The 23,159-nt window shown below is 40.1% G+C and overlaps 1 protein-coding gene across 1 annotated transcript in view; it reads right to left on the reverse strand.

Annotated features, from left to right (window-relative positions):
* LOC113632264 (lymphoid-restricted membrane protein) overlaps window positions 1-22,844 on the reverse strand; it is a 42,875-nt gene extending 20,031 nt beyond the window's left edge. Inside the window, exons 1-9 of the mRNA XM_027129238.1 lie at window positions 22,271-22,844; window positions 21,242-21,355; window positions 13,909-14,089; window positions 10,413-10,492; window positions 10,244-10,322; window positions 8,613-8,771; window positions 5,121-5,238; window positions 3,049-3,099; window positions 876-953 (exon numbers count right to left, since the gene is read on the reverse strand). Coding sequence (XP_026985039.1) covers window positions 876-953; window positions 3,049-3,099; window positions 5,121-5,238; window positions 8,613-8,771; window positions 10,244-10,322; window positions 10,413-10,492; window positions 13,909-14,089; window positions 21,242-21,355; window positions 22,271-22,844 — 1,434 coding nt within the window. The remainder of the gene's footprint in view (window positions 1-875; window positions 954-3,048; window positions 3,100-5,120; window positions 5,239-8,612; window positions 8,772-10,243; window positions 10,323-10,412; window positions 10,493-13,908; window positions 14,090-21,241; window positions 21,356-22,270) is intronic.
* Window positions 22,845-23,159: the final 315 nt, after the last annotated feature.

A 23,159-nucleotide genomic window follows, 5' to 3' on the forward strand; every position in this document is an offset into this window, starting at 1 on the left:
AATTAGAAATTGTCACTATAATAACAAGTATAAATAATAATAAGGGGTGGCAAGGATGTGGAGAAATTTGAACCCTCATACACAGCTGGTGGAAATGTAAAATAGCGCAGTCATTTTGGGAAAAGTCTGGCAGTTCCTCAAAACGTTAAACATAGAGTTATCATATGATACAGTAATTCCACTCCTAGGTATATACTCAAGAGAAATCAAAATATATGTCCACACAAAAACTTGTGCATAACTATTCATAGCAGCATTACTCATAATAGTAAAAAAGTAGGAACAGCCCAAATGTCCAGCAACTGATGAATGGATAAACAAAATGTGCTATTTCCATACAGTGGAATATTATTCAGCCATAAAAGGAAATGAAGTCATGATATATGCTCCTACATGAGTGAACTTTGAAAACATTATGTTCAGTGAAAGAAGCCAATCACAAAAGACCGTCTAATGTATATGACTCCATTTATATGAAATGTCCAGAATCGGTAAATCCATGGAGATAGAAAGCAGACTAGTGGTTGTCTGGGGTTGGGGAGGAATGGCAAGTGACTGCTAAAGGGATTTCTTTTTGGATGATAAAAGTATTTTAAAATTGGTTTCGGTGATGGTTGCATAATTCTGAATATACTAAAAACCACTGACTCCTATACTTTAAGTAGGTGAATTTAATGGCATGTGTATTATATATCAGTAAAGCTGCTACCTTGAGAAAACAGAAACTGCTTTTTATGTAACTCAGATATCTAGAGCGGTACAAATTTCAAAATTGATAACGAAAGGTTATTGCGTCAATGAGTCATAGACACCTTCAAAAAGTAATACTAGTTTGATGAAGGAAAATATTTTACCAGTATTTGAGAAGTGCTTACTTGATGGTGTTTCTCAGTTTTAGACAATTCCTCAATCTTCTTTTCCAATTTATATATATCCATAATGTTCTTAGCATTCTAATGTAAAATAAGATAGTATTCTTAGATTCAGACCAAAAAAATAAAAGGAAATCACAAAGTGGTTTTTAGGAAGTAGTATCCTTTTTTTTTTTTTTTTTTTTTTAACACAATCCTTTTAACGTGATCATCCAGGAATACTCCCAGCAATCCCTTCTTATTTTCCATTTCACCTCGAGCACTCACTCCCTAGTCACACCTTCAAAGTTGTCATTACCAGCAACTGGGATCCCTCCATTATCTTAATTGCAACATCTCACTCTTCAACCACCATTTCTTGTCTTTCCAGGTTACTTCTTTGTGCATCAGCAAACCTTCAATCCCCACTGGAGCCTACAATCCATTGATCCTACTACGTTCTCATTATCCTTCCACCTTCCCGTGAGCTCCGTTCCCTCTTGACTCAGCTTAAATTCTCCCATGGTCAATCGTTACAATCTCTCTCTTCCACACCCCTCCAATTCCCTCGGCTCTCCCCTACTTCTTAGTATTTTCTTTTTTTTTTTTTTTTTTGCGGGTCCCCGGGCTCTCCCCGCTGTGGCCTCTCCCGTTTCGGAGCACAGGCTCCGGACGCACAGGCTCAGCGGCCATGGCTCACGGGCCCAGCCGCTCCGCGGCATGTGCGATCTTCCCGGACCGGGGCACGAACCCATGTCCCCTGCATCGGCAGGCAGACTCTCAACCACTGCGCCACCAGCGTAGCCCGAACCTCCTAGTTTTTAACCTCTAGTTTTTAACCAAATAATTCACTTCACAGTTCTACTTTTCCTAACCACCCTAGTTTAAATTGCACTCCCCACAACTCTGTTTTCTGCTCTTCTTTTCTCTGTGGCACTAATCACCATCTAACATGCTAGTGTCACATGGGCTATTTTGTTTAAGTCTGTATCCTTAACACCTAGAATAGAGTCTATCTCCCGATGAATGTGTGTATAATAAACAAACGAATAAATGTAAGTGAATAATTACCCGAACCATTGTGCCATTACTCTTCACATTGCGTCTGATTTTTACTCCCTAAAGGATTCTTAGTGACATCTATAAGCCTTTTCTAATGTAAATCAATAACTGTAATGCTATCTCATGACGAAGGGTTCTAAGTCTCCTTCCTTCTATCTCAATTCTAAATTGGTATAGTACAATTCTTTGATGCTAGTCAATCATCTGAAATATGAGGACAAAAATATCTTACACTGGGAGCTTAACTGTAAAGCATTCGTTTCATGGAAACCTGGTCTTGTAGCTGTAACATGTCTGAATCTAACACAGGGTTTCTTTCCAATCTTTAGTTGTTCCTTTCCTATCTACTATGAATTTTTTTAATGTCCACGTGGGCCATAAATTGGAAAACTCATCAGACTGTTCACCACAGCTTAATAAATACATCTAATAAACTTATATAAAACCCAAACAAAAAACCGTACATAATGATTAACTTTCAAAAGGTACCTATAGAGAATTTTCCTCCAAAATAGTAACTTTCTGGTAGCTTTGCTACCTGTTCTTTCAATGTTTTAATTCTGTTGCTTAAATATATATATTGCATAGAATTTTTCTTTTTTTTAGCGATTCTACTAGTATTTCCTAATATATATGAGGTATATTATGGTTAACCAAATGGCTTCACATGCATTATCTTAATCTTTAAAATAACTGTAGGGAATAGGTATTATTAATCCGTCAAAAGATTAAATGGCTTTTCCAAGGTTAGACTGTCAGTGAATTTAAGATCTGGGTCTTAGACTCAAAGACCTTTTCCATCTAGTTTCATGGAATAATAATAGAAAATTATTAGATAATGTCTATACTTTCCTTCTTGATTTGTATATTTTTTAGATGAGTTAATTTCATTTCATCTTAACTCTGAATTTCTTACATCCCATTTCTACCACGGATGATTACAAAGGTATAACATACTTCTGTCCAGACAGGAAAACCCTGTCTACTCATCCTCACTTATCATTTGACAAAGCAACCTGGTATTTGGTCCACAGGAGCCTGAAATTCACATGATTTATATTTAACCCAGGGTCAGCACCCATGATTGCATGATTTCCGTATGCTTATCTGTGCCCTTTTCACAATTTCAACATACCTCTTCTTGGAGAATCCGAATCTTAAGAATCAGAGCCCGGTTTTCTGCCTCCTGATTTAGTAAGAGAAAAATAATTTTAAAGTATTTGAGAAGTTTATGAAAATACCAAATATTTACTTCCAGGGCTATCAACATTTTTTCTTTTTATCAACCTTAAATATGGCATTGACATATCACAAATAATCCTAGCCTAAAATATTCTCAATACGGGGTTAAGCCTTTGGCTTCAGTTTCTTGGGATCAGTGAAAAGTCACTCTTCTTGACTCAATCTAACTATGACAGGAAAGGAAAGACGAAAAACAAAAGAAAACAGCGTGGTATTTTTCCCTGCTACTTTACCGCCATCTGCTTATGACAGATAGTGTGAACTCATCTATTTAAACAGCACCTTGAAATCAAAGAGTACTAGCTTTCTATTTGAAGCTGTGGATATTCTCAGATTCAACATTACCAGAACATAGGAACATCAAAAATCATTTTATAATTAGGAGCCCTAAATTCAGAACCATCAGAAGAAAACATATTCCAGGACAGGATATACACCAAAATGTTAACAGTAAATCTTGTGGATAGGGTAGGGTAAAGATTTTGTGGGATTTTATTTTTTCTTTGCTAATATATATTTTCTTATTTTTACAGAGCGAACAGGTACTACCTTTATAACATAAAAATAAAAGGGAGGCCATCTCAGGCTAGGATGTCATTGGTATAAGAACGAAGGAACATACACACCACGTAGCTGGAATCAGAAGACCTGAGTTCAGTTCTCACTCTACCATTTATTAGACAATGGACTTTGAATAATCAAAACATTTCTAAACTTTAGCTATAACTCTATTAATTTTTTAAAATGAAGAATAGCAAAAAAAAAAAAGAATATCAGCTTCTGTTTCTACCTCACAGAATCTCTGTGAGGACCAATGAGAGGAAATATTAAAAATTCTTTTGAAATTGTAAAACATTGAATTGTAAAAGTGCAAAGGATTAGGACTGTATATCTAGGACTCTGCATTTTAGTAGCAGCTAACATCTAGCCCCAGGAGGAAAGAGGACATTACTGCTTTACATGTACTAATTCATTTAATCCTCCCAGCCTTAAAGTAGGCAGTATTGCCATGTCCACTTTGCACAGGGGAACTCTGAGGTTTAAAGACGTTACGTGGTTTGCCTAAAGTTAGATAGCCCTCAGAGTCGGGACTTGGATGCCCACTCCACTGCCTGACACCCAAGGGTGGGCTCTTGATCATTGCTCTACATGGCTTCCACATAGAAGCTCCTCAGTGGTCCCAGAATGAGTCTTTGCTATAATGCATTCACAGAGACTTGCAGTCACCTGACACTCAATGAGTCCAGTCCCCAGATTTGACTGTTGAGGCAAAAGCTAAGCTAAGTTGTGTTGGTTGTAGGAAATCATGAGTGAAAGACACAGGCCTGGAATCCAAGTCTTCTGATGACTTAGACCTAAAAATAAATTAGTCTGAATGACTTTCAGCTGACCCCCCACCATGGTTAGCAATGCGCAAATACTGATGGAAGGATTTTGAAGATTATTACTAAAGCTCTAGATAATAGTTTAACATTCCCAATAAAAAGAATTACTTCTCTGGTAGTTGAATTAAAGCTTAGTCTAAATAATGTTTTGCTCTAAAAATTACAAGCCTGTGCTTCTTTAGCATAAGGACTGATTAATGGAACTAATTACTAATCTGTACGTGCTGAGAAAATGGATTTAAAAAAAAACTGAGAAAAAGGTGAAAGTTTGACAGAGAAAATTTTTTGGAAAATGTAGGTGGTTTCTAGTGTCAGATATTTATGAATTCGCCCATTAACTTCAGAAGGCGTTCTAGATCTTCACAAATCATCGCAAATATGACTAATTTGTAAAGAATTTTAATCCTGGTTGAAAAGGAAAACACAGTTTTTTATCCTACCTGCCTTTATTTTTCTAAGGTGTTACCAATTCATTCATCAGTCTACTGATTTCTGATTTTTGTTTCCAAATAAACCCTCTTGGATTTTAGTTATATAAACTATTAATATAGGTCCATTTCAAAGTACTTGGATGACTTACTAATTGTTTGTTCTGGGCTACAATCATGGTCTTCTGCTCTTCTGAAGCGTTCATACTAATTTTCAGTTCCTCCAGTTCTTCTCTTAACAGATTTGTTCTTATAATAGCCTGGTGGGCACTGTGGGGTGGGGAGAGAAGGCAATGAGCAAAACCTCAAATATAACCGTCAAAGATACTAAGTAAAGCCACGGACTATTTTTAAACCCAAGTTGAAAACCACTGAAAACTCAAACCAGATGCCAACAACAGTAAAAAAAAAAAAAAAAAAAAAAAACTTACACAAGATCTTCCACAGTCCTTGGAAAAGGAAGGGATTTGGGTGGAGCATGGTGGGGGGAAAAGGATAGAAGGAAACAAACATATTCCTGAAGATAGAGATTTGGAGGCTCCCTTTGAAATCCATCACTGGCTGAATCACACGGTTCTTTCCTTCTACTAATAAGATGTAATAGTAGTTAATGCAATCCCACAAACAGTTATTGAATAATATCATGATCAGGGGCTGTACCTTGCAAAAGGACCCATGATGTTGGACAAAAGAGACATGGTGTAACCTTAGAGAGGTTAAGTACTAGTGAAGGAGATGACAACTAAACAAACAAGTAGTTACAGATAGTCTTTATATCATATATTTTATTTAAAAGGTTTACTGCAACATTGTTTACAATAACAAAGCATTGGAAAGAAACTAAATGTCCAACAAAGGAAAACCTATTAAATGTATTATGGTAATCTATATCATGGAATTACCTATTTGTACTCCCAAAAGATTATAAACTGTTTTCTGAGCAGGGTCTTGAAGAAGGTATAATTTTTTCCTTACTAAGAAATTACATTGATCATTCAATCAATATTTATTGAGCTCCGACTCCATGCCATTCATTCTAATAGGCATTGAATAAGGTAAAGAGGAACCCAATCATAAGAACTCTGCCCTCCTGGAACTTAGAGTCTAGTAAGGTAAACAGACAATCATAATTGCTATTACAGTATAATAAGAAGCAAGGCTGGAGTGAACCCAAGTTCTGTAGACACTATAAAAGGAAGACAGCTCAGATAATGAGAAGGAGGAAGGGGAGGGGGACAGACGGGGACAGAGGGACAGAACAGAAGCTCATTGAGGGACTGCAAGCAGTCCGATATTGCTGGAGCATAGAGGGGAAAACGGGAGGTAGAGACAAGGCATCAGAGGCCCCATCGTGAAGGGGTTTGCAAACCAGATGAAGGACTTCGGATTTTACCCTGAGTGCGAAAGGAATGCATTGAAGTGGTTACAGCAGGGGCATGATGTGGTCAGACTGGCAGTTCGGAGGAACCTGCCTGCTGGGGTGGCACAAGCTTTGGAAAAGGAGGGGAACCTAACCAGGAGGCTGCTGCAGTGACCCAGGTGAAAGGTGATGCTGACCTGAACTAAGTGGCAGCTATGGGAATGGAAGGAAGTAAATCTATCTGTGAGAGATAAAGTGGGTAAATTAGCAGGACTTGCTATTTGATGTAGAAGTGAAGTCTGGGGAAGTAAAAGGAGACAGAGATTTCTGGTTTGCAGGCAACTGGAAGGAAGGGACTGCTCTTCTATGGCAGACATTCTACTAAGCACTGGGGCAACCAGGATAAAAGATACGATTTCTTCCATTAACGAGGACACATTAACACAGAAGGCAAATTATACCATGATGGGACAACAGCCAATATCAAAAATAGTCTGGGAGCGCCGACAGGAAACAGGCTCTTCCTGAAGGATTGTGTGTGGGGGTGGGAATTGGGGGTGGGGGTAGAAAAGAGAAGGCTTAATTCTGTAGACACTGGCATTTCCGCTGTCCATCCAGATTCTCTAGCCTTTCTGTCCATCCTGCAAGTTACCCAATTCCCTTCAAGACATGTCTTCACTGCTTAACTTAACCAGAGTCAGCTTCTAGTGCTTGCAACCAAAAGCCCTGTCTGGCACATTCACCCAAAGCATACTTTGTTTGCTTTTTTAAAGAAACTTTGAATTATTATATTTCAAATAAATAATAAATAAGCCAATTACGGAATGGAGAGAGCTTGAGGTTAGCATATATATATATATATTTTTTTTTTTTTTTTTTTTTTTTTTTTTTGCGGTATGCAGGCCTCTCACTGCTGTGGCCTCTCCCGTTGCAGAGCACAGGCTCCAAACGTGCAGGCTCAGCAGCCATGGCTCACGGACCCAACTGCTCCGCAGCATGTGGGATCCTCCCAGACCGAGGCACGAACCCCTGTCCCCTGCATCGGCAGGCGGACTTTCAACCACTGCACCACCAGGGAAGCCCAAGGTTAGCATATATTTTTTTAATTTTATAGATTGGTTTGGAGGCTGGTCAAAAATTATGAGGGTAAGAGTTCATGGTCAGAATGCTTTACTGTCTTTTCAAGTTAACTTAGAACTTTTCTGTTCAGAATTTTAGACCTACAACATCTGTACACACATACTTTGTGAGAAGCATGTTGCTTGTTTCCTGACGCTCAAGCATCTCCCAGCAACCTATTGTACCAGCATCTGACACTTCATCCGGTATGTCTCCAAGGTCCGTTATCCCCTCCTATCTTAAGCTAAGATCATGAAATTCTTATCATCCTTCTAGGCTCCAGGTACCCTGACGGTACATTTTAAACATGACTCATCAATGTATCTCTCATAATACTTAGCACGGGACTTTGCATAGAGTAAGAGTTCTACCGAACCACAGGCTGTTGGGATGGATTCACGCCTGATCTTTAGGCATACTGGTCTTACACAGAGATTGAACGACATAGAGAACATCATCGCTAGAAAAGAACGAACAAACCTTACTGGTGGGAAAGTAAAATAGTGCAGCTGCTTTGGAAAACAGTTTGGCAGCTCCTCACAACGCTAAGTACAGGTTACTACCCAGCAATTCCACTCCTAGGTATACACCCAAGAGAACTGAAGACGTATGTCCACATAAAAACTTGTACACAAATGTTCATAGCAGCACTATTCATAAGAGTCAAAAAGTGGAAATAAACCAAGGGTCCAAACTGAGGTATATCCATACGATGGAATATTATTCAGCCATAAAAAGGAATGAAGCAGTGATATATGCTACGACATGGATAAGCTTTGGAAATGTGATGCTCAGTGAAAGAAGCAAGACACAAGGGTCACATACTGTATGATTCCATTTACAGGAAAATGCCCAGAACAGGCAAATCCAGAGAGATAGAAAGTAGATTAGTGGTTGCCAGATGCTGAGACGAGGGGGAAATGGAGAGTGACTGCTAATCAGTATGGGGTTTCTTTCTGGAGTGATGAAAATATTCTGGAATTAAATCATGGTGATGGCTGTACAACCTTGTGAACATACTAAAAACCACTGAATTAATTGTATACCTTAAAAGGGTGAATTTTCTGCCATGTGAATTATATCTCAATAAGAAACAGATTTATTTTTTAAAAAAAGGAAAAAGAACTGAAAGCTCCCAGCACACAGTAACCCCATCACGGCTCACCTTTTTATCTGAAGGCGCAATTCAGTACAGTCCTCTGATAACTGGCTGTTAGCGTCTTCTAAGCTTTCTAATGCCAATTTAAGCTTATTATTTTCCTCCTCCAATTTCTGCTTGTTGAAATGCAGGTCTGCTACACAGGTAATCAAATCAGGCACCTCTCTGCAGGTGAAAGGATGAATGAGAATAATCTTCAACATCTCTAATCCCCTCCTATCAAAGTAAGGCGAACGGTTAAGCCCAAACAGGCTTAAATATTCCTGTGAGATTTTCTACTTTGTCTTCATTCATCCTCATAAGTGTAGTTTATTTACACAGTATTTATTCAAGTACCTATTACAATAGCATCAAAGATTCTTCCAAAATTCCCAGCTATTTAGCACCTGCCACTAGTGAAGTCGACTTCTACAGCTTTTATTTCCTCCTTTCCACTTTGCTCCCAACACCTGCCGCTGTCTACGCTGAAGAGTTCCTATTTCTGCCTGGGTTATGGAAAGTCCTGAAATAAACTGACACTGTACTCTTTCAGTCAGGAATCTTGGCAGGTTTGAATAGGCCTTTAACTAGGAAACAATTCCTAGAGTCTTATAATTGTAGCCTGAAGCTCACAATTTAGGACTCATCTTTCCTATAATTTTCTACAGCTTGTTAATGTTTGTGAGTGTCACTCTGGCCCCTGACATGTGATCATAAACCCTGTGAGAGTCAGGACTGTGTGTTTCATGGAGTCCCAGGCCTTCTCTTCCTCTTTGCCATATTTTCTTAGAGTTTAGCACAGATTGGCTACATGGGTCCTACTCCACCATTTTCGCATGGATAAACCTGAAGTGGCAAAGATAAAATAAGCAAGGACAGGTCCAGTGGTTAAGACTCTGTGCATCCAGTGCAGCAGGCGTGGGTTCGATCCCTGGTCTGGGAACTAAGATCCCACATGCCACATGCCATGTGGTGTGTGGCAAAAAAATAATATTAAGGAAGGATAGAGTCACCTCCCCTTAATATCTAAAACTCACATTTAACAGAAAACAGCTTTTCTCATTCATATCTAAAAGTATCTATTAAAGAAGTGCTTTAAAAGTAATCCCCCAGGGCTTCCCTGGTGGCGCAGTGGTTGAGAGTCCGCCTGCCGATGCAGGTTCGTGCCCCGGTCCGGGAAGATCCCATATGCTGTGGAGCGGCTGGGCCCGTCAGCCATGGCCGCTGAGCCTGCGTGTCCGGAGCCTGTGCTCCGCAACGGGAGAGGCCACAGCAGTGAGAGGCCCGCGTAACGCAAAAAAAATAAAAAAATAAAAAAGTAATCCCCCAAAGAGCTTAAGGTCAATGTCATAATTGTACTTCAAATGGAATTTGTTTTCCATGGAAAACACATGAAGTCAAAGAAGGAGAAGTGTTTCATGAGTGAGAAAATGTTAATTCATGTCATACTAATCTTCCATAATTTGTGTTCCTAGTGAAACTACTTCTAATGCCATTGGGATAGAATAGGTAAAAGTTAAAAGTAAATTATGTTAGCCCTACCACAGACACACACAAGAAGAGCTAAGTGACTTTACTGTAAATAAAATACATAAATCTATGAAATAAATAAGAAAACTTGAGGCACTTAAGAAAGCATTGGAAGTAAGAATGCTTACAAGACTCCTTTAAACATGTCTCCACCCAAAGCCTCAAAGCTCCGTGATACAGACTCTGTTATATCTGTGGTCATCTTAACTGAAACACATATAAGAGAGGTTTATGAAAAATCCATTTCTCCAAACCACAAGAAAGTGGCAGAACAATCCCAAAGACACACATTCATACTCGCTCCACCTGACTTTCTGCTGTCCTGTTCCAAAGCAGAATTACCCGTTCTGCTGCTTGATCCATTATTCACTCCTTCCCTGTAACCAAAAAAACAAAACCAATGAGCTAGGATTCTTTGTCAAACCAAAGCTTAGCTAATTTTTCAGTTGTGTTCTGTACTTTCTTATTCAGGTCTTTCTTTCTGAATTTTAAAACCATCTATTCATTCAGCAACTACTTGGAACCCAACACCGTGCTTAAATACGGTCATAGAAAAGAAACATAAGGCGTACCTCCACCTTCCGTAAACTTTTAATCTAACGTGAAAAGAGAATGTGCGCACAGAAGTAGGTAGGTGTCGAGTACAGCAGCTGTGCTTAGGGGATGGGAGGTCTCAGTGGGTCAGGAAGTTGATGTAGTTTAAAGGGATAAGTGGACACTTGTAGAGGTAGCAAGACCTTGGGCCTTAAAGAATTGGGAAGGAAAAGACACGAACAACTAATACTTTGGGATACACTGATGGTGTTCTTTCCCATGAAAAATCAAGTTGAACCTAGACTAACTGTACCTTGGAACATTTCACACCTGAAATTTTGGGAACCCTCTTCACAGGCCTCTATCCAGGACACCAATGCTAGCTCTAACCCCCAAAATAAACATATTAAAATTTCAACCATTTCTTTTCCAAAAGTCTTTATACTATGATTTTAGTTTTATCACTTAATCTTTCTAAATGCCAAACCCTTGGATGACCTCTCTGGAGCAGCTACAAAAGCCACTAAATTTGTACTTCCATCCCGTTGCATTTCAATGTGAGATGTCTGTCAGAAGATGACTGAGCAGAGTAACTCAGACATCACTCTTACTATTCCTAGATCTACACCCATCACCATTTCTGAGTTTCTGTTCTGATATTTTATATTTATATCTCCCATGTTTTTTCTTTTCCTTTATATTTGTTATAAAAATAAGTTTTCTCTTTAGCCCTCACTCCACTTTATAAATGAATTATTGATATTTTTATTACACAATCTAACCTAAATATTTTAGTAAGAATAGAAAATTCATAAGAAAAGAGGACACAAACTTAAGGTCATCGTGCAGAGATAATCATTTTGGAGTATATTCCTCCCAACTTTTCTGTGCGTATTTTTATTTCTTGACAAATAAGGGATCGTACTACATATACAGATCTATGGCCGATAGTTTGAAATTAATACATATGAATATTTCTCTTGTCAAATATTTATCTAATTATAATTTTGAGTGACTAATTAGGATTCTAGTGTATGGAAGTATTGTAAGTCATTTGTCCAAATATCTGCTTTTAAATATTTCCATATTATATTTATCACTATCATAAACAACATTCTGCATATATAGAGTATATGATTGGTTATTTTTCCTGAAGTTACATTATTTGACCACATTACATATTTTTAAGGGTTTGATACACATTCCTAAATTGCCCGTGAAAAACTGTGCCAACTTACACTATTACCAACAAAGTAGGAGAGGGCCTATTTCTCCACCTGCCCTGATGACATGGGATAGAGTCATTCTTCTAAATCTTTGTTAACCCGATGGGCAAAAATGATATGTTCTCTTTATTTGCATTTCTTTGATTACTAGTAAGATTAGATATTTTTATATATATTTATCTTGCCTTCACAATTAACTCGTGTATAACAAACAACATCTCAGTCACATTTTTTTTTTTTTTTTTTTTTTTTTTTGCGGTACGCCGGCCTCCCACCGCCGCGGCCTCTCCCGTCGCGGAGCACAGGCTCCAGACGCGCAGGCCCAGCGACCACGGCCCACGGGCCCAGCCGCTCCGCGGCACACGGGACCCTCCCGGACCGGGGCACGAACCCGCGCCCCCCGCACCGGCAGGCGGACCCCCAACCACTGCGCCACCAGGGAAGCCCCTCAGTCACATTCTTTAAGTCATTATATATTAGGAAACCATTGACCAAAACCTCCTGCCTTGGCCAGGCATGATGATAACCACTTGCATGAATTGTCTCACAACAGGAGGTCCCGATAGAGAACACAGTACTGGGCTTCCCTGGGGGCGCAGCGGTTAAGAATCCCCCTGCCAATTCAGGGGACACAGGTTCGAGCCCTGATCCGGGAAGATCCCACGTACCGCAGAGCAACTAAGCCCGTGCACCACAGCTACTGAGTCTGCGCTCTAGAGCCCATGAGCCACAACTATTGAAGCCCGTGCGCCTAGAGCCCATGCACCACAAGAGAAGCCACCTCAGCGAGAAGCCCACGCACCGCAACGAAGAGTAGCCCCTGCTCGCCGCAACTAGAGAAAGCCCGTGTGCAGCAACGAAAAACCCAACACAGACAAAAAAAAAAAAAAAAATCACCACACAGTGCTACCGCAGAAAACTAACAGGAGAATGTGGGAGGCGCCAAAAAGAGGAAGGAAGAGACTCTATGTCCTGCCAACCTCCCAGAAACCCGCACGCTGGAACCCATCTTGGCAGAGGGATGCGCACGCCACCAGGGAGGATCCTGAGTCAGAATGATGGGTCAGAGACAACACGGAAACTAACCCCATTACCGCAAAAGCCGAGACTGCGAGCCACGTGGCAGGGCAGTCCTCCTGGGTTCCCTTACCCTGCTGCTCTCCACCTGGGCACCGCTTCCCAATTAAGTCTCCTGCTTTGTCAGCACATGTGTCTCCTTGGACAATTCATTTCTGAGTGTTAGACAAGAGTCCACTCTCAGGCCCCGGAACGGGTCCCCCTTCCTGCAACATATACATCCTAACCCCGCATGAAATCTAGCAAGTTTTGCCACCGTTTGGGCTTAAAGCGTTCTTTAAGAGAACCCCTAGTACATATCAGCTGGTAGCTGGAGATTGGTGGCTGAGTAAAAGGCAAAGGATTAGGCTTCCTGTGAAAGAAGATGATGCTTCTCCAGTATCCGCCCAGGGCACCTGATCTCATGGGTACCATTCTCCTTCTCCTTTCTCAGCTTCACCATCCTTTCCTTTTCCTTTTAGCCTCCCTATATTCTAGGCTTCTAAATTACACTCACTGACTACATCTCCCCACTGACCTTAAAAGGGAGTTCATGCTGAAGTTAGATTCATTTGGTGACTTGGTGGTCAGTACCAATAATTTGCTTGACTCCTATGCCAGAAGAACGTAATAATATGTGCTGCCCCTAATCACAATAAATGAATGTTATCATAACTAACATAATAGGTTCTCAAAGTGTGCCCATCACCCCCCACCAACTCCCCCCATCAGTATCAGTGTCACCTGGAAACATGCTAGAAATGCAAATTATCAGGCTTAACCCCAGACCTACTCAATCATGGTGGAGATACCCAACAATCAGGTAGAATACCATTTAGGTGATTCCAGTGCACACTCAAATGTGAAAAGCACCAGATTACAGTATTTCCATCAGCACAGAAAACAGTGATTAGCATTCATTGTAAGCAATTGTTAAAACAGAACCTGAAAACACATCCTGCTGGGACGATGATTACCATTTGTTTCTGCAGTGAGCTATCCATTCTCTCATGATGGCCTGGAAGGTTTCCAGATTCACATGCATGTCTCTCTTTTCAGGATCGAGCCTGTTCCACAGCTCCTCAAGGCTACCATCTTCAGAACCTTGACTAGTTGTTTGTCTCAGGTAATCTATTACTTTGGTAACTCTGACTGAGCCTTAGGAAGAAGAAAGCCAAGTTAGTTTTAAAAGGTGCGGAAAGATTATTTTTTAAAAATGAGGCACTTAACTCTTTTAGGTCCCTTGGGAACCTAAACGTGCCTTATAACCCTCGCAGTACTGCTGAGTTGGTATCGCAGAGTAAAAAGAGCACTGGCCTTGGATTGGAGTCTAACAGACTAGGGTCAAATCTTGGCTCTGAACTGTATCAGCTGTGTGGCTCTGGGAAAATTGCTCAATCTCTCTGAGCCTCAGTGTACTTGTCTGTGAGATGATGCTACTACACAGAGTTGTTGTGAGATCTAAATAAGAACGATATATGTATTCAATAGTCACTTGTGGGAAGTGATCAAAATGCCACTTTATTTTTGTCTCCCATTCTTTTCTTAAAAAACATTCGGATGAAATTTCAGCCTCCAGTAAGTGGTCTGACTTTTATTTGGGGGGAGGGGTAGAAAAGTCATTCTCAGACACAGTCAGTCCTACTATCACATTCAGAAATTAAAGTCAAACAGACTATGTTAGTTATTAACACACCAATCTTCCTTAAGCATAAGACACGTCTTTTAACTAAGTCCTGACTTAGGCTAGCTGCTTGAAGGGGAGAAGGAAAAGGAAGTAGAAGGTTGATAGGGTAGATGCAGAAGTGAAGATTCTTCCCCCAGAAGGTAAGCAGAGACCCTGATATATATATAGAATAAGTCCAGTATATAATTAGAAGGAGGGGAGAGTTGTAAAGGAGACTGAACAACTTTAAAGAGAGTATTAATTTAATGGAAAATGTCATTTGGCTGTGACAGGAAGAAATGGAAATAAAATTATTAATAATTATTTAGAGAGATGATTTCTATTCCTGTTTGCAGTAGAGTTGGAGAGTCAAAAAGAATACCTATATCTCATTTTCCACCACGAAAACTCTGGAACCTCAAAACTCGAAAGTTCTTCTGTATGGTTTTGCAATGTGTCAACGGGGCCATGAAGTGCCCAGATATTTGATCAAACGTTATTCTGGTTGCGTCTGTCAGGGTGTTTTTGAACGAGATTAACATTTAAACTGGTAAACTAAGTAACACAGACTGCTCTCCCTAATGTGTGTGGGCCTGGTTAGAACAAAAAGGCAGACCCTTCCCCAAGTGAGAGTCATGCCTTCCTGCATGACTGCCTTTGAACCCGGACTTGTCTTTTTTCCTGACTTTGGACTCAAACAAAAACATCAGCTCCTTCTCAGTTTTCAGCCTGTCGACCTTTGGACGGGTTCCCTCCTGGTTCTCAGGTCTTTGGACGCTGACTGGGACTAAACCATCATCAGCTCTCCAGGATTTCAGCTTGCTCACTCACCCTGCAGATCTTAGAACTTGTCTGCTTCCATAATCATGTGAGTCAATTCTTTACAATAAATCTCTTTATGTACATTACACACGCACACACACACACACACCCATTGGTTCTGTTTCTAACACATCTCCCATCTCCCTTCAGTGGAGCTTCCTTATTTTCTTCAGGGAAATAGTTCCTTAAATTCTGTCCAAACAGAGAGGCTTTGGGGCAATAAATAAGTCCCATTCATCCTACCAATATAATTAAGAGTATAGGCAGGGCTTCCCTGGTTGCGCAGTGGTTGGGAGTCCGCCTGCCAATGCAAGGGACGTGGGTTCGGGCCCCGGTCCGGGAAGATCCCACATGCCGCGGAGCGGCTGGGCCCGTGAGCCGTGGCCGCTGAGCCTGCGCGTCTGGAGCCTGTGCTCCGCAACGGGAGAGGCCACAACAGTGAGAGGCCCGCGTACCGCAAAAAAAAAAAAAAAAAGAGTATAGGCAAATGTTTTGCTATGAGAATGTTCATTATGGATCATTATGGTGCTGTTTATAATAGAGAAAAAAATATCCAGTTGAGACATATTGTTTAAATATATTATGTTACATCCCCCAAAAGTACAGTATATAAAACAAATTTGTTGACCCAGACAAGTACTCAAAATTATTAAGTGAGCAAAAGCAGATTATAAGGCAAGTCTGGGAACATTCCCGTACATACTTAGGGAACTTGTTGTATATAGCTTAAGGAGAAAGAATGACCAAAAACAAGCCTTAAACCATTGTGGTGGTGAGGTGGACAGAGTCCAGGTGCCCCTTTATGATCCCTGCTTTCTAATGTTTACACCCCTGTGTAGTCTCCTCCCTTGAGTGTGGGCATGACCTGGGACTTGCCTCTAACCCGTAGAATATGGCAAAGGAGACAGGATTACATGTATCTAATTGCATGATTAAGTTACATAAGATCACAGTGCCTATCTTGCTGGAGTCATTCCCTTGCTGGCTTTGAAGAGGCAAACTGCCATATTATGGACTACCTATGTTTAGAGGTCCAACTAGTAAGAAACTGTCCAGCTGACAGCAGCAAACCTCTGAAGCCCTCAGGATTACAACTGCAAGAAACTAAATCCTGCCACCTAAAGCAGGTCGTTCCCCAGTCGAGCCACAGATGAGACAGCTGCCCTGGCCAACATCTTGACTGCAGCCTTGTGAGTGAGTTCCTTAACAGAGGGCCCGTGTAAACCATGTGTGAATTCCCAATTCACAGAAGTTGTGAGGTAGTAAATGTGTGTGTGGTTTCAAGCCGCCAAGTGTGTCGTAATTCAGCAACAGGAAACAACATAAGTAGTTTGGGTACTGCTCATCTGAAACCATTGTGTATGTATTGTAGAAGAAAGCAAAGGAACATTTATACTGGTGTCATTGAGAACCAAGATTTTCTGTGGTTGAAAAAGGGCATACAGAATATGAGATGAGTAAAAACGCTGTAGTCCTGAATTTGCTTTAGAAGGAAGACTATGAACTCATGATGCAATATATCTTCAAAAATTTTTAAGTACTTCTTAGGTCTGCCCACTGAAAATGCCTAGAAACAACCACCATCCCCTGCCCCCAGATTGTGGTCTCTATATATTATTTCCCATTAAAAGGAACCATGGATCCTTGAAGAAATAACTGATTCCAAGGTTGGGGCAGGAAATGTATGAGATAAGTCTAAAGACTTTTATAATACTAGGGAAAACAAGGAAGCTACTAAAAAGAATGGGGATGTCTCAAAAGTATTAGTACCTGGGACACCTGGTTGCTCCAGGAAGTAATGAGATGCTCAAAGAAAGATGGGGACAATGCAAACAGACATAGGAGCCAGCTTAAAGAATATCTTGCCAGCCAACTCTGGGACAATTTGAGCATCAAAATAAATAATGATAGTAACAGATTATATATATTGAATTAAGAAGAATCCAGAAATTCATAGTGATATTAATTCATTTAGTTAGAGAAATGGTAAAACCCTGATGATAGATTGACAAGTAAAAAATATAGAAAGAGTATTGGAAATTGAACATTTTCTATTTGGCAACCACCATTGTAAGAATTGATTTAGGCAAGAAATATCAATAGATGCTATGTTTCTGATCACCAATTCCAATGTGTAGGGTTCTTCCCCCTACCCCCTACCCCACCCCACAACATACACACATACAAGCAATTCTCAAGACACTGGGTGTTCTACAGTTCAACCCAATTCTGACACTACCTATGTGGTGATAGTGTCAGAGCCACAGGTTAATGGCGCAGTCTTACAAAACTGACCCCACCCCCTGTAGACACCAATTCAAGGCCGGGTTGTCACCTGTACTTTTGATGGACCAGCTATAGATTGGAGGTTCCCATGACTCCTCTTTGTGTTCCATTAATTTGCTAGAGCAACTCAAAGAAATTTTTTACTTACTATATCACCAGTTTATTATACAAGGATATAACTCAGGAACCGCCAGATGGAAGAGGTGTACAGGGCAAGGTATGGGGAAAGGGCCTGGAGCTTCCGTACTCTGCCCGGCATGCCACACTTTCCAAATCTCCACGTGGAAGCTTTCCAAACCTCTCCTTTTGGGTTTTTATGGTGGCTTCGTTACATAGGCATGATTGATTAGATCATTGGCCATTGGTGATGAAACTCAATCTCCATCCCCTCTCCCCTCCCTGGAGGTCTGGGGAGTGGGACTGAAAGTTCCAACCACCCAATCACATGACTGGCTCCACTGGCAACTAGCCCTCGTCCTACGGTGGGGTCCAAAAGTCATTTCATTAACATAAAAACGGCACCTTTATTGCTCTCATCACTTAGGAAATTCTAATGGTTTTAGGAGCTCTGTGCCACAAATGGGACAAAGACCAAATATATACTACTTATAATAAATCATAATATCACAGATGCTAAAACTAGTGAGTGAAAGTTTGATGACAAACAGAATGTTTACATAGATTCAAAGTATCTTCCCATATTTATTAATTACTGATGAAATAAAAATTCATATTCTAAGGCAAGTCAAGGAAAATTTAAACATAATATATTTTCTCTACTCTTTGGCCTCCTCTCTCCCCTCTACTGTGCACTGTGTATCTACATTATGCATCCCAAACATCCCCATCAGCAGAAATACCTGCTCAATCAAAAAGAGCAACATTCTCTGAGCATCAGCAAGACAAATCCTTAGGACCTAACCTTTCTTCTTAATCTTGTAAGGAGCCACGATGACCCACGAACCACTACTCGCTTTGCATGCTTAGATCTGGATTGTGTGGACTGTCGGTAATATGTCGTTGAACGTACAGCCCTCTGTCTCAAAATGTGCTTTGACCTTTAACAGGCAGAACAGTTCTCAGAGCTTTCGGAAAGGCTGTTCCTGAGTTATAATCCTCAATTTGCCTCGAATAAAATTTTCCCTTTCTTTCTTAGATCGACTGATTGATTTTTTATAGCCATTATAAAGGAAAAATAGTAACTTTACAATAGGGATGTTTGGCAGACACCACACTAATCAAGTGATCAAAGTTAAAAATCCTGAAATATTGTACGGAGAAGAACATAACATCACGTCCGTAGTGTGCCTGCAAAAATGTAGAACCTGAATAATCAAGAGGAAATATCATGGACTTCCCTGGTGGCGCAGTGGTTGAGAGTCCGCCTGCCGATGCAGGGGACACGGGTTCGTGCCCCGGTCCGGGAGGATCCCACATGCCGCGGAGCGGCTGGGCCCGTGAGCCATGGCCGCTGAGCCTGCGCGTCCGGAGCCTGTGCTCCGCAACGGGAGAGGCCGCAGCAGTGAGAGACCCGCGTACCGCAAAAAAAACCCAAAAAACAAAAAAAAAAGAGGAAATATCAGATGTTCTACAAAGTAACTGGCATACACTCTTCAAAAATTTCAAGGTCATAAAAGACAAGGAATCGAGGAGCTCCTCCAGATTTAAGGAGACTAAAGAGATGTGACAACTGAATTCGATCCTGGACTTGGAAACAAAAAATCTATAAAGAATATTATTGGGAAAATTGACAAAATTTGAATATAGACTTTTAAATTAGATAATAATATTGTATCAAGGTTAAATATCCTAATTTTGACAATCATTCTGTGGTCATGCATGCAAATGTCCTTTGTAGGAAATACACACTGATGTACTTAGGGGTAAAAAGGCACAATATCTGCAATTTACTCTCAATCAGAAGCACAATCAAGCTTTTATCCTGCCTTTCCTTTGGGAAACAAGACTCAGCCATGGCCAAATAGTTGCTAGGCAGGGTAGAGCTTCCTTTTATAGATATGCCAGCTGATAAAATAGGAAGGAATAATAGACTATCACCTTTCACAACACCTAATGAAAGAATAAATCTAGGCCTTCATCCTCAAATAGTTTTGTCTTCTGATAAAAATATATACACCGTCTATGTGGAATCTTGCCAAAAGGAGATACAAAACTTTTATCTGATCAAACCTCTAAATGTAGGGGACAAAGAAACAGGTTGTGTTTCTAAGACCACACAATCACCAAAATTCAGACTGGGGGAAACTATGAGATAAAAGAACCAGTTTCATTAACAAATAACTTAAAATACAAAAAAGAGAGACTAGGAAAGGAACATAGAGATAAGCTAGACGGCCAATAACAATGAACAAACTTTTCTTGGATATTGATTGGAACAATTAAACTGTTTAAGAAAAAATAAATTTCTCACGCAAATGAGAAAACAAATGCTGATAAGATTTTTTTTTTTTTTTTACGTGGGCCTCTCACTGTTGTGGCCTCTCCCGTTGTGGAGCACAGGCTCCGGACGCACAGGCTCAGCAGCCATGGCTCACGGGCCCAGCCGCTCCGCGGCATGTGGGATCTTCCCGGACCGGGGCAAGAACCTGTGTCCCCTGCATCGGCAGGCGGACTCTCAACCACTGCGCCACCAGGGAAGCCCCTGATAAGATATTTGATATTAAGAAAGTATGTCATCTTTTTAGTCATAAAAATGACATTGTATAGTTGTGTCTGAAATCAGTCTTTATCTTTTGAACGTACTGAAATATTTACAGGTGAAATAATATGATGTCATGGATTTGTCTCAAACTAATCCAGAGTGGAGGAGAGGAAAGTGGGTGGGGCTAGAAATGAGACATCATTATTTACGACACTATTTACATGATAAGGGTTATACCTCTTTACTCCTGTGTATGTTTGTAATGTTCTATAATAAAAAAGTTTTAATCCAAATAAAACAAAACCATATTGACCACGGAATTTGTGGAAGGTTATACAACAAATCATTAACAATGCTTACTCAGGGAAACAGGATTACTGATGAGTTTTTTTCCCTTCTTTTCTATATACTATTAATTTTATTACAGTGACCACAAGCCATTTACATGCTAAAAATTACTTGCGGAAATTTTAAAAAGAACACATCTCTAAGAAAAACAGAACTGAAAATCTAAAATTAACTCAAAAATTTGAGCTAAATTTGTGTAGCAGCTTTATACGTATGAAGTATACATTTCTTGTGAGGCAACAACTATGAGAGGTAAGTAGTTCCAGTCAACGATTGCAGCTGGTGAATCAGTTGATAAGCTCAATAAAATCATTCAAGACACTGGTAAAATATGCAAAACAGGTACAAAGAAATTAACCAACATCTAGACGGCCACCCTTCCTCCCAAATTAGGTTGTACCCACCACGTGTGTAGACACAGATGCACAGAGCACCACACATAAGCCATTTCCCTTTCTCTTGCAATAGAAAGTACAATGACGTGATGAGTACCACCGAACATTTGAGCAGATAATTTTCGACTGACCTCTGCATTCGGTGTCACATGCATTAAAAATACTTGTAAGCAACTCCTCTTCACAGGTCCTGTTATTGCTATAGGTTACATCTTCCTTGCCATCAGCAGTTCCTTGTTTCCACCCTAGTAGAAGAAAAGTTTGCATATCCAGATGCTTTTCTGTGCTAATATGCTTAATTGCTAAATTTTTTTGTTTTAATCTTAACAAGAAAACATATTTAAATAAAGAGCAGTCCACAATACTGGTTACTTAACTTGAATAGATCAAGCAGAAAAAGTGGTCTTGAAGGGTCTCTGATTATTCATTTTCCTTTCCTTATAAGTTTTATAAAGGTAGAATAAAAGGAGAGATGACGAAGAGGGAAATGAGCTTTACTGCCCTGTAATGTTAGAAGCACTCTGTGAAAAAGCAAATAGTGTAGCACAAATAGAAATATTTTAAGGAAAAATAGAGGGAACGTAAAGATCAGCTCTACAGAAAATGTGCCATTTTACATTGTTTTGTTTTTCAGGGCCTATCACAGATGGGACTCTGTAAGCAATCCTCTAAATAGAATTCCAAAATTTCATTGAAATTGGCCTCCAAAATTTACATTCTCCCCTGGTCTACTTTATTGGCTCTACATTTTCTTACATGTTTTACTCTCACAAACACAAAAAATGCTAAAATGGTAGTTTTCAGCAAGGCATGTTGGAACTATATGAACTTTAGCTCCCCTGTATCTATGGCTTCCCATCATGCCATTCTAATTTGCCCAGGAGAAAGTTTGTTTTCAGGTCAGCAGAGAAATGCCAATGATTATGATTGTAAATACAATCTAGAATTTCTATCAGGTTTATAATTGAAAGCATAGAAAATACTTATATTTCACATCTAAGAGTTTTTTAAGAGAGGAAAACACAATTTTAAGGGAAAGATGGATGCCTCCCTCCACGTTTCGATAATGTACACTGGTATTTCATTTTAGTTCAGGTATTCTCACAGTGATATGCTCAAGGCTTTATCAGAAGAACAAATATTAGAAGATGAATATTTACCCTCTCCATTCAGAGATAATTTTTTCACCAGTGAATCCTGAGGAGTGAAAAATTCAGAGCTCTGATTAGAGGTGGAATCAAAGTCAAGGGTTAAGGCACTAAAATCATTTTCACTACCACAGTTTTTCAAATCCTTGTTAGAGAGGAGTTCCCTTTTTCTGATCTGCGGTATCAAAGATGTGTAATTCTGGGAGCTCTGTGATCTAGGCCTTGAGATGTTTTCCGAGCTTGTGAGGAGAAGAGAATATGTGGCATACTCAGGAGAGCTGAGATGAGAGATGGATGGGGTTCTTGGAGATGCTCGTTGAGGATGTGAAGTAAAGGCACCAACTTTCTCAGGGCTTGAGGAGCGAGGGTTGGGCAGAGGAAAGGCAGCAGTCATCATTTTCTTCAGTACCTCTTCAAAGTCTTTCTTGGGGTTAGTCTGTGGACTGTCAAACCTGCTAGATTGGTATCTGATAATCTGTCGGATGGGACTTGTACTCTCTTCTCTCTTTTGGATGGCTTGGATTTTTCTACAGATGCTTTGCACCGGGTTATGCCGCTTCTCAGCTGCTTTCTTGACAGAGGCCATTGTTGACTTTCCTCCAATGAGACAGAGGAAGCGGCTAAAGTACCGGCAAAAGTAGACATGTTTTTCAAAGTTAGCATTGTCCTAACAACAGTGTAGCAATAGCTAGTTATTCCCAAACCGACTTTGGCGGGATCAAGATGTCTTTAAACAACTATCTTTAAACAATTGCTTTTTTATTTTTAAGTATAGTTGATTTACAATGGTGTGTTAGTTTCAGGTGTACGGCAGAGTGATTCAGTGATACATTATATTCTTTTTCAGATTCTCTTCCATTATAGGTTATTACAAGATATTGAATATAGTTCCCTGTGCTAT

This window comes from Aethalodelphis obliquidens, unplaced genomic scaffold (genome assembly GCF_003676395.1).
Source record: "Aethalodelphis obliquidens isolate GAN/ISIS:26980383/991018 unplaced genomic scaffold, ASM367639v1 scaffold36, whole genome shotgun sequence".
NCBI classification, from domain to species: domain Eukaryota; kingdom Metazoa; phylum Chordata; class Mammalia; order Artiodactyla; family Delphinidae; genus Aethalodelphis; species Aethalodelphis obliquidens.